Below are 19,139 nucleotides of genomic sequence, written 5' to 3'. Positions count from 1 at the left end.
TATAAGATGCAGTCCACGCCCCTGAGTACCACACTGCGTCACGTCGGTGCTGTTTACTCCCTCTAACCTGTGTGCGCCAGGCTGCCTCTCCTCTCACGGTGCGAGAAAAGCCCCCCATAATCAGCACGCCCACTCCCCCCTCTGAGTCACTTTCCACTCCCATCACCCTAGTACCGACACACACCGCCCCCTGTCGTGTCCTCTAGCCTCGCCTGGGTGTCACTTCTACCCTTTTAGTGCATATTGTGAATGATGCTGCAAAGGTTGTTCCTACTCTATGTGCACCAAGCTGCTGCCCCACAGTCCCTCTGCCCCTGTATTTGATTACATAACCGTGTCCCCATAGACCTTGAGACTAATTTTATGTAAATACGGTGGTATGGATGCCTCTGGACTGTACGTCTATGCAATATTAAAACACTTAAATGTATGCATGATATTCACATACACTAGATGCTACTTATCCTTCGCCTAAGATGCATTTGACTCAATAAACCATGAAAGACGCTGATTAAATGATGTTAAAATACAATGAGATTAGGGACAATTGAATCAAACGGGTCACAGTGCTAATAATAAATCCACATGGCTGCCATTTTGAGCCCTTTGCTTGAAACACAAGAGCTCCCTCCAAGTTTTCTGTTCTATCACAGTAATAAATAGCAAAAGCGATGTTCTGTAAAATTGCTATACAGCGCCACATGCTGGTAAATAAGTGAAATTGCAACTGACTGAAGAAAACCTTGCTGGCTGATCATTGCCCTACTTTAGAGTACGCACTGAGGTATTATACTGTGGGTTTGCGTATTGCACAACTTTTGTTTAATACAGGAGTTATAAATACAGTTTGATTTAGATTGTAACCTGAAATTGTATATTCAAAGATGTTTTTTGTTAGGATCATTGCCATTGACTATCAAGATTATAGGCTATAAATAGAAAAGTATAAACCAAAATCTGAACTAGTGATGTATCAGTGCAAATTGAAGAGGGTTTACTGACCAGTCTCTGTATCAGGTTACCAGCTCTCACACAGGAGGACAGCAATGAACCAGGGCAAAAGTAGTACCTGCTTGGGACTTAAACACACATGAAGAAATCTGCATGTCACCAATGTTAACTGCCCCAGAATTTGAGAAACACTGTGTATGTATAAACACTTTGCAATTTAAAATACAACTATAGTCAGACAATCACGACCAGTCAGTCTAAACATAACAATTAAAAACCTTTGCAGGTCTTTCTGTATTCAGACAGCAGACCAGTCTCAACAACAGGAAACACAAAAACAGGAATTTTGTGAAATCTTTCCGTCTCCCTCCTTCTCTCTCTCTCTTTCTCTTTCCTTTGTGTGGACCGCTGCCAGCCTCTCAGTCTGTTACTGCGGTCCAGACTGCAGAATCAGGGCAGGCCTCATCTATCGCTGTCTAACTGCACCAAGCACTTACTCCAGTCTGCTGCTCTTACCATACGCTCTTGCCCCCCACAAACAACTCCTTCTGCTGGCATTATTATTTCATTGGAATGGGTGGAGTGATTTGTCTAAATTACCGTTTATGCCATCCAGAAGTTAAGCAATTACTTTAGAGGGGCCAAAAGATACCAGGAATTTAATAAGACAAAAGACCCAATGTAAAATAAAGACGAATAGAGAGAGATTATTAACCTACAGGCAATTTTCGGCGCCTGTTCATTAAGTAATTTGTTTTAGATTAGTCATTTCAGTTCTTAAACTACTTGGTTAACTTTGCAAAATGTATTTGTATTTAGTTAAAAAGTGCAAGCTAAACCCTCTTCCTCATCAACGTCTGGGTTTTGTAAATCTGTGATAAGAGCATTGATTAACGCTGTAACTGCCACCTTCTTGTCTCTGTGAAGATTTTTTTTTTAATTTTTCCTAGAATGTTCCAAAAAAACCCTCAGTATTCAATTCCAGGTGTTTTTTTTAATTGTTAACCAAACCACATGATCAATATATCCTCTATACCTGTGTCAGTATTTCTATGGAGCCTCAGAGATTAGTCAAGTCATAATTCAATCAGTTAAGTATAGCTCATCTTTGGCTTCTCTCTTTAATCCTACGTTGTAATATGCATTAGTATTAAAAGATCATCAATTAATGGTGAATACAAACTGGTGAAAACATATTTGACATAGATTATTGCAGTTTACACGTCATTGTTAGACCCACAGCCCTAATTTCAAATGTCTGTGTTCTTTTTTTCTCTGTTCTCTGACCTCTCTGCTCTAGTTAGTTGCTTTTGGCAGTTCCACAGTCCTCCTCTTTACGCTCTGGCTGAAGGGTAAATAGTCCTCAAAGTCCATCTCCACTGACAGGGGCTTTTTATGCTTCTCAATCTGTGACATCAGCTGACTGGTGCTGGGAGGCTCGCCCCAAACCTGACAAAAAGATGGAGAAGATCATTATTTATATTATATTTCATGAAATTTAATATTCTGCACTTTGTATTTTGGGTTTTAAAATGACAAAATGAAGCGAGAATGTTATTAACCGGTGCAAGAATACAGCAAATACAACAGCATGATTACACAAACATAATCAATGAGGCAAAACATGCAAACTAGCAGTGATTTTTCTTTAAAGTTATGTTTTTTTTGTACTTTTACACATAAACTACATAACTTTTCTAGTAGAGGGTCTGCCACCTGCTTGTCTCTATGACGAATGCTATGCCATAATTTACAGATGGAGACATGGACTTTATCTCCATGGAAACAAGCAGGTTAGCGTCTGTGGAGAGACAAGCCCACTCACTTAAAGAATGCATGTTTTTCAATGTTTTTCAAGCAATAAAACATCTGTAATAGAATAAATGCAAATGTAACATAGGCCTTGGAAAGCATGTGTGAGACTATCCACTAGAAAAGTTACATAGTACAGTGTAAACCGTGGCATGGGCCTTTATAAGTAATATAAGGAATACTGTATCTTTATTTAGCAAACTCAGGGTCCTTAATAAGTCATTAAGCACTGGATTTTTTTGCCATATATGACACAATAGAAAGCTATAATAATTACGTGAATAAACCATCCAGTAGCTGTGATTGGACGTACAGTTTTTGGCACAAAGGTGATGTCCACAGTGTTGGCCTTCCCGGTCGTGATCAGAGTGTTTTCGTGGACGGCGCTGTTCAGTTCTTTGGGAGGAGCGATGTTCTCAGCTGTGGCAGTGGAGGCACCGGCAACTTCCGAAGAAAACAACTGCAGCAAACAATGATAAAGTGAGAAAGAAAATAAGAGAAATATACAATAGCACTTAGTAATCAATAAGATCATTTAACAGTGAGCACAATTACATGGCCAGTATAAGTGTGATGCTAAAATAGATCAGATAACACAATATGATTTTGATTGTTGCTGTTTACAAGCCCAAGAGAAATCAGTATACTCACATCAGATGAAGCTGTTTACAATTCAATAATCTGATAATAAGAAATCAGATTATGATCACATTTTTGTTATGCATGTAAACAGAGCTATTCACAATAATAAACCTATTACAGATAAGACAAGATTCAAAAAGGGATGATTTGTTATGTTGTTTTGTATAGATCTGTAGTATATAAAGATAAATAAAGAAATATAAAGTTTGTGTGGATTATGCAGTGTGTTAACTGTCTCTTACTTCCCTCGCCTGCAGATATGCCTCCTAGGTTGTCTTTCTCTTCACTTTTGGTTCTGGGCTTTAACTCTCCTGGATCTAAACTTCAATCTGTCTGTCAAAACATCTACACTGCAGCACAGATTGACTGATCCATGCAATTTCAGGTTAAAAAGTTTATAAACACGTACTCCAGGGATGAAGCTATTGCGTTAGATAGCTTTCAGTAGCTTTCCAGTATATTTTTGATTATATATAGTCAGGATCACTTTGAGGAAACTGAAAGATAAAGGAATGAAATGAGAATTTTCAGTTTGATAGGTTCTCTTGGGATCCAATGCTACAACTTTTATGTGAGAACAAGTAGCGAAAAGCACATTTTAGTAGCAAAGGGGCTTAGAATATAAAATGTTTCTGCTTTGTCACTGCTAAAACGTAATTATCATCAAATATTTTACCAGTCTGCATAGAGTCATTTAAACTGCCATTTTGGCCCTGTGCCTCAAGCTAAATTATAAACTAGAAGTGTGTGGTTAGTTAATAAATAGCCTGTTAATTCACTGTTTGACCTTTTAATCGCTCAGATGAATGATTGAAGGTTTTTGGCACAGCAATGAGAAATGCTTGAAATCCTATTACCCAGTCAGATTTCACACACGCTCAGAGGGTCGGACACATGAGCCTCAAAGGCCGATTAGCTTCAGACAAATTTTGGTTTCAAATGAGAGGTCAATGAGAGGCCAGCAGATATACTGTCTATTACAAAGATGTCAGGAAACTTACCCAATTTTTCCATGTATTTGAGAAAAAATTGTCTTGCCACAGTGCAGATATATTATATAAACAGGTCTTAAGGTCAAAATATGTTGCCGTGTGCTGTCTACATCTAATTGTAAACAGTTTTATTGTCCGATAACCAGGAAGTGCGTGTTAGTATGCTGGTGGTTGTTGTAAAACTCTGCTCTGGTCTCTGAAAGTTGTGAAACGTGCTTATAAACTCATCACGGTGAATAATTAGGATGCTCTGAATGCATAAGGTAAGTGGAGAATAATTTTGGGCCACAAAAGTTATTCAGTAAAAATCAGGTGCAGCCCCTTTAATGTTGTGAGGATATTACACAGAAACAGCACAACGGAAAGGAGATGATAGATCACACCTTTATTATTTTGTATTGCTTTTTTTTACCTTTGCTTTGGCCTTTTGAGATTTGGCTTTTCCCTTGGGTTTTTTGCCATCCTTTGGTTTGGGAAGGGACTCCACCTTGGCATTGACCATGTCTATGACTCTGATGTCTGCAAAGGCTTTGGCAATATCAAGGCAGTCTTGTTCTGTAGAATAATACATATGTATATGAAACTCCTTACAACTAATCCTACATACTATTGTTGTATCCTTGACATGACAAGTTCATATTACTTCTACGACATGAAATTGAATTAGTGTTTTTGTAGTCGATTATTTTAAGTGCTTACATTGTTTTAATATGTTACCAACATATATAATTCTGGACACTGAGTGGCTAAAAGCAAGAAAGACATAAACCATGGCATGCTATCAAAGTAGTAACAGTAACTTTGGACAATGAAGTATGCCTTAACTTTAAGTATCAATTCTCTCAATAACCTACAAACCTGTCATGTTTTACATATTGAAATCAAAGTGTCTTTATCAGAGAATTATCTGCACCTTTCTTGTTCTCTGCCATGACGCTGGCTCCTGCTTTGATGAGGTACTCCACTGAGGCGGGTCTGGAGCTCTGGATGGCCCTCATGAGGGGGGTCCCTCCACTCAGCGCCCGGGCGTCTATGGAGGCTCCAGCGTTCAGCAGCAGCTCAATAATGTCCACGTGTCCTGCGTGGGCCGCATGGTGCAGAGGGGTCCAGAAGAACTGGTCACACGCATTCACATCAGCTCTGCCAGGAAAATTATTATTAGGTAAAACATAATGGGGCTTATGTTTAAAATCAATGATAGTATGATGTAGTGTGTGATTCTGCACTGTGTCTAACGCTAACACTGAATGGGATGTGTGCTGGTGTCATTTATATAATTCAATAGTAATCATTACATGAGCTTCATTTATAAATGTATAAAGAATAAAGCCTTTCAGTCTGCAAAATGTCAATGCATTTAAAATGCTTTGTTATTTACTCATCCATTGATTCCATTGTCCAGGGAGCAGGCAAGTGTGTACGTAGAGACTGCATTTGCAATATGCAATTTCACCATCAAATGTCACAAAAACCTTTTGTGTTGTATCATAAATCAAAATGTAATTTTTTTTTTTATTGTAAGGTGTGCTTTAGTGTCAACTTATTCCAAAAGGAATCTTTTTTTTTATTTTTAATAATAAAGTGAAGCATATTTAAAAGAATAAACTTTTAATTTTTCCCCCATTTCAGGTTACACTGTCCAGTCTAATAAACCTATGGGTCAAAAAAAAAAAGAAAAAGTAAAGTAAATGTCTATCATACACTGACCCTCGATTGAGCAGATACTGGACCATCTCGTAACTCCCGTTCTGGCAGGCGATCATCAGTGGAGTCTTGTAGAACTCGTCCTGAACGTTCACAGACACGCCCTGAGAGAAGGCCAGGTCCAGAGACTCCAAGTCTCCACTCTTCACACAGTAGCTCACATTTATAAAAACTTTATCAGGCTTTTCCAGGTACCATCCCGAGTCATTCACTATGGGGTGAATGGGCGGGTGGTCTTTGTCAAATCTGTTGATGTCAGAGCAGTCACGGTACGTTTCGATCATGAACTGTGGTGGTCCTCCGTCTGGTCTCCTTGGTTTGAGCTCCGGTGTGAGGGTACAAATGGGCATTGGGAGTACAAATTTAGCTTTCTTTTTACCTCCTTTCCCGCCTTTCTCTTTTTTCTTCTTGGGGAGGTATGTGGACAAAAGATATGGCTTCTTTATGTACTTAGATCCTTTGATAAAGTCGTTTATATTGATGAATCCAAGTTTGGCTTTATCGTGCATTGAGACAACTTTATGGAGTTGGATGATTTCAACAGGAGCACGGACTTCTTCTAAAACTGTAATGAACCTATCAAGAGGGAGAATGTCCTGAGATCCAAACGCCTGTCTCAGTTCAGTCTCGTAGATGTTGGACCAGTCGTGGAGGCTCAGAGCCCAGGGGTCCGACAGCAGTCCCACAGCGCTGGCTTTGTTGCCTTTTCCAAACAGTTTTTCAGCTTTCCGCAGTTCTTTCGCAGCGGCTTTGGCACCAAGGTCTTTGGCGATCTGGCGTGGAAGAAGACCCTCAAGGTTTTTCAACTTAGGGTTACAACCTATAAAGAAATGTTTCACAATTTAAGGTGAAATGAAAATGACAAATATGGTTGGTAGCCAATGTGTCTGTAATTCTACAAATTAACCATGTACTTTGATTTCACTTTTATGGGTCATAGGTCTAATCTATATAATTTAAAGGTGCACTAAGTAACTTTTCTAGAGGCTAGGGTTTTCCATCTTCATAGCTTTGCTTGGAATCTTGCACAGGACAGGATTAAAAGTCCATCTTCCATTTAGGTGTTTGAATAGCTAAAAATACCTCTAAAAAAAACGTGCATTCTTACTCAGAGCTGACACATATCTCCGCAAATTTCACCCGTAATGTGATCTGATGGCATCACCTGCTTGTCTCCATCGACAAATGCAATGCTATACTGTGGAACATTCTAGGCAAAGTAATAGCATCTCCATGGAGATGAGGAGGTGGTCTATGCTCCAACTAAAAAGTTACACAGTGCTCCATAGTGCACCTTTAATAACTATTTTGAAGATAGTATTTATTGACCTCGTTGTGCCAAAAACTTGCAGCAGTTGGCGTCCCCAGTGGCTGCTGCGAAATGTAGAGCAGTGCAGTCCTCCAGGCTAACCACTCCCATGTCAGCCTTATACGCAGAAAGTACTTTTATCACCTGTGAAATAACAATGGCTGTATAAGTATTGTGAGCGCGGTCAATAAAAGTCATACTCTAATGGCTGAGATTTGTGTTTTGGCTTATGAAAATAAAAAACTCAATTCAAAATAATCAAAATAATACAATCACACCCATTTATTGGGATTCAGAATCTTTTGTGTGAATTAGACAACAAGTAAGTAACAAAAAACTTTGAAATCTACATTAGTTATTGCAGGTCAGCCAATTTGAGTTAATATACAGCAACTGAGTATAACTGCTGGTATAGACAAATGAGTATACACCTCAAAGAAGCCCCCCATGGCAGCGTAATGGACAGCGGTATGGCGCTTTTTGTCGATGGCATTGGGGTTTCCTCCTCTCCTCAGAATAGACCGAACTAGTTGCAGGGAACCCACCTTGGCTGCTTCCATCAACGCGGTCGCACCAGTTTTCTACCAAAGAGAAGCTACACATAAACTACTACACATTTTCTGAAGATTGATATCAATACAAGAGTTCAGGATGTCAGACTTTCAACATAAAAGGTGAGTGTGTCTTGAAGTTGGAGTTGGTTAATGCTAGCTTGTAACTGAAACAGAGAAACAGAGCTTCAGACAGTTTAATAATTGTCCCATTGTTCAGTCACCACTTCATTTGTCCCATATACCCTCCCCATCCTCTCTTTTCACACTTGTTAATGTTAAAATATACAATGAAAGATGAAGGAAACAAGTAAGACATTAATTGCTTTTTTTTTTTTTTTTTTTTTTTTAAACCCTTGTGTTTTGTGGTGTATAATCCTATTTGAATCTTTATAATGCTGGTCACTGTCACATTATAATATTTTTTTTCCAGTCTGTACCTCGTTAGCTGCATTGGGGTCGGCTCCTCCCTCCAGCATCAACAGACACTTGGGGGTACACTCCAGGGCATTCTCACACATGAGCTGGAACACGTGGCTCCCGGAGGCCGAGACGTTGTTGGCATCAGCCTGGTGCTTCATGGCCGTCTGCAGACAGCGAGTGTGGGCCTTGGTGGGATAGATACAGTAGAACAGCACACCTGCAGGCCCACCAAAAAATATTAGCATGTTATAAGACACATTTTTGGTTGTAAGTGAGCTCTAGTTCAAACTTTTGAAAAGAAGAAGCCTAAGTTGACATTGTATGAAGATTAGGGCTGTGCAATATGCTCCCCCTTCAATAAAAATGTTTTTAATATGAATTTCATGGAGGAGACCTTTGGTTTAGTTTACTCAGTGGAATTTACCACAAAAAAAATCTAATTTATTCCACTAAAGTCTGAAGTCTGCTTCAACTTACAGAACTGGCTGTAGACTTTTCTTTATTGAAAGGCAGATCACAGACCATTTTAAACTATTTGGTATTTATTGAATTTTGAAACTAAAATTCAGGGTAATTGTTCAGCCCTATTTAATTATCATCTACAATGGACAGTACTGTATCGGCTCTTGATTCAATTATACACTTTATCTTGCTTACAAATTCTAAAAATAGCACCAAAAAAAATCTATCTGTATTTAATAAAGGTTTTGTACCAACTAACTACCATGTGTTACAAGCTGCTGTGTGTATGTATTTTTCAGGTATATTAATATAGTGCTAACTCAGAAAACAAAATTGTAATTACACATAGCTGACTCTTTATCGGGTCATGTAAAAGTATTAAGCGCTTATCCCACAAACAAAGGCTTCATGTAATGTAATGCAACCCTGGCCGGCCTCCAGTCTTTCAGACAATGGACTGGTTTAAAGTTACTGGTTCTGTTCTACACCACAGGATCGCCAGCAGCCCTGATCTGTAATTAGATGTAAGCGCAAGCACAAATAATATGCTGCAAGTAACTATGCCAAAACTATAATGGCTTTTACTATTATACCTACAAACTCAAGGCAAATCCCCCTCTAAGCTTTACTTTATACTTCCAGTTCTTGTAATAGTAGCTCCGGACATAAGGTAATTGGAGTAATTATGCTGATTAGATTAAAAACTGGCTTGAATAAGAAGATGGGGCCCCTCTAGGAGTCGTCTGGAATACCTCATCAATATCTAAAGAGAGAGGGCGCTGTGTGCATTTTGATGAGCTGTAAGACAAGGCAAGACGCTCCCCTGACATGTAACAGAAAACAACCCTGTGCCAATGACCTGACAGTGAAACAGACACTGGGAGTCAAACATGGGTTAGTGGAGGCTTGTCTTACTGACCTGAAAATGATAAACTTAACAAAAAATATTTTCTTCTATTGTTCTATTGACAATGAATTGCCATTAAACCATGTTTGATATTTTGCAAAAGAAACACTAGGCTCTTATTACTCTTTACTCTTATTATGTATTCATTCAAAATTCAAAACAGAAAATAAGAAGCTATACCCATCTATTTACTTTACCATAGGGCTGGGAAATATAACAAAAAAAAAATTCTTTCAGATTGATCGATCATGATTTTTTTAAAAATTCAGATTTATTACTTTTTACTAAATATATATAAAAAAGTTTCAATATTAATATCCTGAACATGAACCATACATGCTTATATCATTATTGTTGAACCCTTCCTTCAAAGTATGAACTTGAAACTCCATTGTTTTACAGAAGATTGATTAAAAAGACCCAAACTGATTGTTGACGATTAGAAATGATTGAATCTTGATCTTGGTCAAAACTGTATTCATTACCAATCCCTACTTTACGCAAATGTAATTTGTACTAGAATACAGCATCCATTTTGACCAAGAAACATCATATAGAAACTCAATAACTGACAATCCAATCAGGTTGACTTTTTGACTTTTCCTCACCTTTCCCTTCAGAATCCAGAAGCGTCATGTCTGCGTGGTGTTGAGCCAGCAGAGCCACTATGGCCTCATTCCCGAGCTCTGAGGCCATCATCACCGGTGTCATGCCCTTCTTGTTCTGGACATTTGGGACAGCTCCGTGGGAGAGGAGGAAGCTCACCAGTTCTATAACAGCACAGACATCAAGGCACTGTTGAAATGGGATGCTGCAAACTAGAAAGATGCTAACATTAAAATATGACTGTTAAATCAAGAGTTGGTATTTTAGGCAATTTGAAAGATAGATAAACTGGTGTGACAGGAGCTCAGGTGGCAGCTTGAGTGTTAGTCTGAAGGTTGACGGTTCAAATTCCGCTCTCGCCATAAACAGCATTGGTAGAGATCAGATCCATTGACCCAAAGGCTGGCAGTGCAATTCCAGCTCCCACAGATGAATGCTGTTGTTGTGTCCTTGGGCAAGACACTTAACCCACCTTGCCCCGAGTGTCTTCTTACACTGATGTGTGAATCTCTGTGTGACTGGGTGACTGGTCCCTTCATGTAAGGTAGAACAGCTCTATAAAAAATGTGACCATAAATAGACATCTATATCTATCATCTTAACTCTACTTTGTTAAAGAGAACATATTATGCAAAACTGATGAATGTTTGATTATCCTAAGCAGGTCTCAGGCACAGTGCACACTTAGTGTAGCCCAAAAGACCTAGCCGACATACAGAAACTGTAAACCATATCTGTTTACAGTTTCAGTGTAGCTGTCTCCTCCCTTCAGACAGATATAAGGCAGTGTCCTCCAGCAATCTGACCAGAACTGAAGAAGTGGCTTGGATGAGCAGCGAAACATCTTCACTCCTACAACTTTTTGTCCATTTGACAGATTTAACTTTGGCTTTTACTCTATGAAGAGGTGGAACTTCTCAGTTCTGCAGTTAGGAACGGGAAGTCAATTGACCTTTTTAAAGTTCTTTTAGATCAGTATTGCAGTTTATAATAAACTAAATGTAGATGATGATTTATGTATGTTATAGTTTAATACTAAACACCTGAAAAAGCATAATAAGTCTTCTATAAGGCTGACAAGCATGTAATTCAGTAATTCAGTGGAGTTAAACTAGGCTTAAGTTATCCATCACCCTGGTTGTTTGCTGCCACGGCCACATGCAGTACCCCGGTCCCGTCCTTGGGCTCAGTCAGGTTGATGAGGTCATTTGCTCCGTACTCCAGCAGGCTTTCAATCTGTTCCTTGTCGTTTTCGTGGATGCACTGAATCAACTTATAGATCTGCAGCAATTCCAGGCGACCCTCGGCCTCTCTGCTAGTCATGGTGAGGGCAATAAGCTCTGGGGAACAGAGAGAAGAGCAAAATACATAATATTAATAGTAGTTACTTTACAATTATTTATCTACAGGTCCAGAATGATGAGAAATTAGGACTGTTGCCATTGCGATTAGCAATTTAAAACTAAATATTATATCTTCTGATTGTAAACTATGTAAACTGTCATTATGCCCCAACTTCATATTCAGGGATTTCAGCTTCATGTTATGGGTGACATTTTGGGGACTCACCATTCAAAATACATAACAATTGTTACTTGATGTGGCAACAGTCGTATTTTTCATCATTCAGAAACACATATATAGCCTTTCGAATGTATGAATGTGTGAATTTACTAATTAACGTTAGCAAAATGTCAGCTAACACAGTTAAAGTTCATATTTTGGATGATAACTTTGGCTACGGTCACGTCGCGTAAAAATGATCTTGTTTTTCAGGTTATTTGTTAGGATAGGTGGATCAACACACAAAAAACATATGGATATAAAAAATATAACTTTGCAACGTAACTAAAGTTAAATTTAACATTCAAACTTTCCCCACGTACCTGTTTGCTCCGTAACTCCTCGCCCCTTGGTTACTCTCTGCTCTTCTGCGCTTTTTACGCGTAATGACATATCGAGAGTCAAACTTTCATTCACAAATTAATAGTAAAGTCACATCATTTCTTTTGCAGGACGTTTATGAGGCTTGTGCGGCACATTTTGCGGCTCCAGGAGAAAAGAAACAAACAGAGCTCCATGGCAACGGAACGCGCGTAAAATCCCGGAAAGAGAAAGACGCACGGGCTGGTACAGAGACGCTTTACTGAATATGTAGGACCTACTCAAATAAGAGCAGCCTACTTGAAAATAACATTACTTATAATACTTTACGGTGTTTACTCAAATAGATCGAAAGTGTACGGCTAGGTTATTATCAGTGGTTCCAAAAGTATGGTCCCGTGCGCCCTGTGGAACCTTAAAAGAACTGTTGTTGAAATACCATCTGGGAATATTGTTTACAACATCTCTAGTAGCTGAGGAAGCCTAGAATTACCCCTTCTTTCCCCTTGAGAAACAGAGCATAGAACAATTTACATGACTTTTAAGGAAGGCTTTTTGTTTGTTTGTTTGACTGACTGACTGAAATTGCCACTCTTTTAGCCTTTATTAAAGACATCAGACATCTCCATTGTGGATAAAGGAGTGACTGAAGTTTTTATTAGTTATTACAGGCCTGCTGAAAAGTTTATGTACAGCAGGTGGCAGTGGTGCGCACCAAAAGAGAGTCATATGTTGGAGTTAGTGTCCATAGCCTGCACATCCCATAGAGTAACACAAAGAAAAATTATATGGGTTAAATAGTTATAGAAAAGTGGTTGAAGATTAAAATATTAATAGTAAGGCCTAAGTTACTGCAGTTCACTTTAGTCTTGGTTTTATCATATTAGTATTATTATTTGTATATTAAACTCAAAAAAGGATACTTTGTAATATTGTACATGGAGAAAGATGATTTTAATGTCATGCTGTGGAACATTCCTAATGTGATAAACCCTTATATAATGCATTTTTAAGTAAAGAGCAAAAGTTAAACTGGTGTTCAGGAATTACTGTCTTAATCTCTACCAGGTAACATGTAAAAATAAGCACAAAGTCACTCTCCACTTGTGTGAATCTCTGTATTTCAGACACATGTGAAAAAACCATACAAAACACTGGCGGTACCTGTAATTGGTGAGAGAGTGGTAACACAAATATCTATAAAATATTTACATTCTTATCTTTCAAAGTTATATCTTGCATAGAAACTTACAAAATTACATCCCAGCTCATTATGTAGCTGTTTCTTGCATATAAATATACATTAAAACTGTCATATTCATTCATGTAAAAATAGAAAAAGTACTGGTGGTGACTCATAATAATAAAGCATATATTTCTGTCCATTTCGGAGTATCTACAACAAAATAATTCTCAGTATCTTGTTCATAACAGAGGTGGGATTTGTGGCGTAGAAACACGACTATAGGTTTAGCTTAGTATTTGTTTAGTTTTAATCAAAATTACACAGTACAAGGCAGCAGCTGAGTGACTTTATCTTTCTGGTTTTACATCGCCCCATATTAGGAGACATTGACAATCCACTTTCCCTCTGGCCAGAAATTCCCTCCTGCTAAGATTCTTCAAACTGCTGAAAATGGATCGTTGTTTTGCCCTTGTATAACTTTGCTATGTAATGAGAATTTATATAATGTGTGTTCATAACATTATAGTTATCTTCTATAAGTAAGCACAGGAGGGGGCACTGCTCAAGGTCATCTTACAGTAAATGGAGATAGCCCATGTTTTCCAATAAGAAGCAGTGCATTATCAAGTCCTTTGCTAACGTAATGTAAAAATAATAGTAGCGTTGATCAACTACTTGTTTTGTTATTGCTGTCACTTCTCATTTGTCTTCTACAGCTGTATGCAAAATCTACATAAACTTCCTTTCATGCATTAAAGTTTTCTCCCACTGTGTTTCTGAAAATAGCCTAAAAGCTCTTTGTTTTGCCCTTGTATGATTTATAATGTTGTGGTTTGTGACGGAGTAGGGAGTGACTTCATTTGTGCACATAAGAATGGTGGTTTGGCCCCGTGTCCCTCCCCCGGACGGTTGAATCACATTGCATTTTTCCAAGACAATTGGCATTGACCGTTATGTTTCTGGGAATTGAATTGTGGTCAAAGTGAAACTGTAAGTATAAAGAAAAAAAAGAAGTGAACTCAGGAAATGGGTGAATGAGACAGACTGTGGGGGGACTCGGCTCAAAAGACAAGAAACAATCCACAGTTTTATCACCTCCACCGGCCTTTCATCCTTCATCTGGAACAACTTTTATAGAACTGTTCTGTAGGAGTTTTATATAACACTGAAGTGGCTTTTTAGAAAATAAAAAAGAAATAAAAGTGCCTTCAGTAACAACGTAAAGCACAGGACAGCCAGAGACAGTACAGAGATTTTTTGGAAATGCAATTGCCTGTAGTGGTGGCAGAAGATCAGTTGTAGAGTGTATGCCACACACTAAACTAAATAAAAGAAACTATTAAATCACCTCGCCCAATCAAAGAAGTACAGGGTACATACATATATACATAGTATGTGCCAATAAATGCAAAAATCTCATTGTATTATCATTGAAATGTGGCAATGACAACAACAAACATGAGTCAAGACCAGTCCCATATTGGCCTAATACACTCTCTAAACTTCAGCTGGTGTGGTAAAATGCAGCATATGAATCAAACAGCTGTATATAAGCCTTTTGTCTTCTCCACAGTCCTACTGTTGCCCTTTTGTTTATTAAAATGTACGCACTCTGCTTTGCACTGCAAAAATTTGCTTAGAGCTTATGTCATTGATAAAAAGCGGAAAACCTTTCAGCTTAACTCTTTGAGTAAAATGCCATATTGTGCTGCCTTTGAGCACAAAATACAGTACAATATAATAAGTCACTTGTTCCATTCAGTCTTCACTCATTCTTCATTTGCTCAGTCTTAGACATGTAGAGTCTGTGGCTCTGAGAGTCTTTTGTCTCTGTTTCAGTTTTAATCCCTCCTCATGTCGTCTCCTCATCTTGTCTCCTCATTTACTGTGATACTGATATTTATCTATTTTGATGACTCTATTTCTTCTGGTTGGCTGCATGCCTGTAACAAAAAGAATCACAGCTCCCACTCACAGCGTCCCCTCACAGCGCCCTCTCACTGCGTCTCGTACAGTAACATCCCGCTGAAGACGGTGAAAGGTTCAGAGGAGTATCCCAGTCGTCCTGTCACCAGGTCAATGCACACTGTGTCCCCTGCCTGCAGGTCCAGGATGATGTTGAACACAGCTACAGCTCCAGGGATATGCTTGGCCTCTGCCATGGGCTTCTCTAGACCCTCAGGCTGGTACCCAGCCGAATCCACCCGCGCCACGCCCCTGTTGGATTTGGACAGGACCGCCTCAATCTTCATGTTCTTGTGACCAGTGAGAATGCCACTGAAGAAGTACTTTCCTCGAACTGGAGCTGTGAAGTAACCTGAAAAGATGAGAAAGAGTTAGGCTTCTATTGTGATTATATCCACACTTGTTGAGTAATGATGCATTCTTAATCACTTAGTTTCTTTGGCCTCTAAAGTTTCTGCGGTCAAGGTGCCCTTTATTGTCCTTATAAGGAAATGTTTCTGCATTTGACCCATCCTTCAATGTTGCTGGGGCAACCTTCAGGAGCAGTGGACACCACAGTGCAGTGATCAGGAACCCATTTTCAGATCTTGCCAGATCTTGAGCTAGACCTGGTCAGAACTACCTTAGCTGAAGGATTTTACTTATGATGCACACTGCACAGAAAGGCCCTGAACCTTTTTGCCATGACGAGTGAGTGCTTCTCCAAAAAGGACAATCTTTGCATATTTTTTATTCAAGCGGCAGTGGGAATTTCCCGTTTTGTTTTGAGAAATCTAACAGATGTCTGCCATCACTCAACAAAATATGAGGAAAAGTTAAACTGGCCTTTATGTTTTTAAAGTTTAAGACCTTTATTTATAACAGCCCTTTAGCTCCAAAAATAACCTTGTATCAGATTGATTTCACTGTTCCAGACCACGTTATTGGCTCTCATGATTCAAGCTGCTGGTGGCCGATGGTTGTTGAGGTTAAAGCCATGAAATAAGACAAGGGTCATTAGTTGTTTTATTTCTCACCACTCAGCTTTCTCTAATCGATCCTAGGACACAATATTTCTTTGCTGAACGTTTTGTTTTCCTTAGCTGAAACGGCTGAGAACAAGATTGAGTAAAAAGGAGCAGTTAAAAGTTGACGTTGTTAAAAACGAAAATGACAAGAGAGAAACAATAACTGTGTTAAAAGTAGTTAAACAGACACAGGCTGATTAATGGTAGAAAAATGCACTAGAAATATTCCAACTTCAAAATCAGTATTCATATTTACTAATCTATAGTGGTAGAATGTGAGAATACAACAGAGCCAGGTCTGCCAATCTAATTATGGATGGTAGCTTTAAGTGTACAAGGCCAGTTCTTTATGTGTTTTATTGTAATGTTATATGTGATTTGTGTCTCACCTGTTCTCGGGTTATAAACATTATTCTCATTGACAAAGACTTCATTGAAGGGGATAGTTCCAAATCCTCTCATTGGTTGAGTGAGAGCAGCAGAGAAGGAGAGACGGGGCACATGGGCATCAGTGCCTGGAAGACCTACAAGAACAAACAAATTATAAATAAGAATATACTGAAAGTCTATTAATTTTCAACTTCATTTATTACAAAGACACATACCTTGTTCCCCTCTGAGTCCTGGTAAAAAGAACAAAGGAAACACACTGTGAGTAAGCTATCCATTACTGTAAGTACACAATACCTGTTATTTTTGTCTGTATTTTTACATAAATGAAGATACCTGGAGGTCCAATTGGCCCCTGTTTGCCCTCTCGTCCTTGGGGTCCCACTCGGCCTTGGGGTCCGGCCACACCCTGTGGTCCACGGTCTCCCTTCTCTCCTCTAGGACCTGGCAAACCTGGAGGACCTGCAAAAGATAAAAAAACAAACATTTGCATAACTCTTGAGCTATAGTTTGATGCTACTATGATGCTGAACTACTCTTTTTGGGGTTGAGGCATATAAAGCAATACAATATCTATCTCAGAGTACATACTAACTTTAATAATTGAGTCCCCTTCCTTAAATACAAACATGATATCTCTGATCTCTAGGTATGGGACAAGGTCTAGTGTCACAAGATTTCAGTAGAGATGAAATTACAACAAGATCGTGCATAAATGTGGAAAATAAAATTGTGAGATTATTGTATTTACATTTCACTTGAACAAACAGAGGGTTAACGCTGGCTAGTTAGACGTCTTGAAAAGCTATAGTTCCAAAATAAAAATGTGCTATTCAGAAAAGTGCTACTGATCTAGAACCCTCTCCATTTAGACTTACCACTAAAGTCTTGTTCTACAAAGTTGTTGAACTCCGTGGCCAAGTTGAGCAGCGAGTTGTTGAGCTTGTTTATGTTCGATCGAACCTTCTCCAGCTGAACGTCCCTGATATCGTGGATCACCTCCCCGTGCCCAATCACTGTGGCGTTTAACCCATTCACACAGCTCCAGAGCCCGGTCACATGACGATTCAGACCCTCCTTGATCCTCTCCAAAGTGTCCGAAAAGGAGTCGAACCGCCCACATACGCCCTCCAGTTTGGACAGTCTGCGGTCCAAGCCATCACTAGAGCGCCGGCACTCTCCCACCTCTGACAGGTAATTGCGGTTCAGGATTTCGATCTCTTTTCCCAAGGTTCCGAACCGAATTTTGGAATCGTCAGTGTGAAAAGTCAGGTCTTTATCCAACTGATCCACCTTTTGGGAAGAAAAAAAAGCAACATTTTGAGGACTTTTTCCCATTTAATTTTATTTGGTTAAATTGTTCATCTTTATGGTAATGGTCCTAATTTATTATCATTCTGAAACTAAACATGTTAAATCACAAATAAACTTAATCCCTTATTTAGTCCCTAATAAATTCACACTAAAATACTAAAGAATAGATTCGATTGGTTGTAGTAGCACTATTCCGTGTCCACTTCAATACATTTTTTTGGCAGCGCTACTCCCTCAGGTTGCTGGTTCTATCAACACTATTCTTCTATAAATATACACTCCAGCTGTGCCTATGGTTTATTTTTGTACAAGATGTTACACACACAAAAATACGGGTGCATATTATCAAAGCCTTACCGGTCAAAACGAGTCAAATATTTGCCATATATTTTCATTACTGCCATAATATTGTGTGAAACAGCTGCGGTCAAGATTATCAGAGAGTTTGTTTGATTGACAGTGTGCTTTCACCACATGGGAAATTACTGTTTCTGTGGGCGCTACGTTAATGATTAGACCAATTAACAGTTATTATGCCAGTGGTAACAGGATACCCACTGCTATCATTTTGACCACATGAAAAAAGTTATTTGAATTGTATATGTGTGCATTTGTGAACAGGTAGGTTATATAGAAATGTCTTTAACAAAATAAAAACACATATTCGTACTGTAGATATAATCATTGCATCTTACAGAGGTACAATACGGTTAGCCAAAAAGTCTTGCTATAATGTACAATGTAGTTTCTGTGATTCTGGTAGAGGATCCCACGGTATGGCATTCAAGTTGATCAAAATCATTAAATTAAACTGTTTTTATTGCTTAAAAATACCTTGAATACATGCATTGGTACTGTGAGCAAGATCGCCTCTCCATAGATATGACCTTTAACTTGATCTGGTGGCGTGAGCTGCTTGTCTTTATGGAGATAGATACGTTTAATTCCTTATTAGACAAAGCATCTCTATGAAAACAAGCAAGTGGCAGACCCTCCACTCGAAAAGCTACACAGTACACCTTTAAATCAGAAAA

At 38.8% G+C, this 19,139-nt stretch overlaps 2 protein-coding genes across 2 annotated transcripts in view; both read right to left on the bottom strand.

Annotated features, from left to right (window-relative positions):
• Positions 1–2,238: 2,238 nt before the first annotated feature.
• Positions 2,239–11,682, bottom strand: ankef1a (ankyrin repeat and EF-hand domain containing 1a). The gene is made up of 10 exons (XM_033990639.2): positions 11,493–11,682; positions 10,362–10,523; positions 8,402–8,601; positions 7,842–7,991; positions 7,431–7,554; positions 6,105–6,921; positions 5,311–5,537; positions 4,810–4,952; positions 3,077–3,223; positions 2,239–2,400 (listed from the first exon to the last, which is right to left on the bottom strand). The coding sequence occupies exons 1-10, from the start codon at positions 11,680–11,682 to the stop codon at positions 2,248–2,250; spliced, it is 2,313 nt and encodes a 770-aa protein (XP_033846530.2). The 3' UTR covers positions 2,239–2,247.
• A 1,667-nt stretch (positions 11,683–13,349) lies between these two features.
• Positions 13,350–19,139, bottom strand: part of emilin1a (elastin microfibril interfacer 1a) — a 48,877-nt gene continuing 43,087 nt past the window's right edge. The window contains exons 8-12 of the mRNA XM_055232277.1: positions 17,670–18,084; positions 17,128–17,253; positions 17,007–17,024; positions 16,791–16,925; positions 13,350–15,746 (exon numbers count right to left, since the gene is read on the bottom strand). Of these exons, the coding sequence (XP_055088252.1) occupies positions 15,427–15,746; positions 16,791–16,925; positions 17,007–17,024; positions 17,128–17,253; positions 17,670–18,084 (1,014 nt within the window). The 3' untranslated portion in view covers positions 13,350–15,426. The remainder of the gene's footprint in view (positions 15,747–16,790; positions 16,926–17,006; positions 17,025–17,127; positions 17,254–17,669; positions 18,085–19,139) is intronic.

The sequence above is a fragment of the Periophthalmus magnuspinnatus genome, chromosome 24 (genome assembly GCF_009829125.3).
Source record: "Periophthalmus magnuspinnatus isolate fPerMag1 chromosome 24, fPerMag1.2.pri, whole genome shotgun sequence".
NCBI lineage: Eukaryota > Metazoa > Chordata > Actinopteri > Gobiiformes > Gobiidae > Periophthalmus > Periophthalmus magnuspinnatus.
Note: the sequence above shows the minus strand (reverse complement) of the source record. Positions and strands in the feature narration are given on the sequence as shown.

Coding starts and splice junctions, on each gene's coding strand:
- ankef1a (XM_033990639.2), bottom strand. CDS start 11,682: ATGACTAGCAGAGAGGCCGAGGGTCGCCTGGAATTGCTGCAGATCTAT. Junction 8,602..10,361: donor TCTGGATTCTGAAGGGAAAG/GTGAGGAAAAGT, acceptor GTGGGCCTGCAG/GTGTGCTGTTCTACTGTATC. Junction 2,401..3,076: donor TCACCTTTGTGCCAAAAACT/GTACGTCCAATC, acceptor TCTTTTTGTCAG/GTTTGGGGCGAGCCTCCCAG.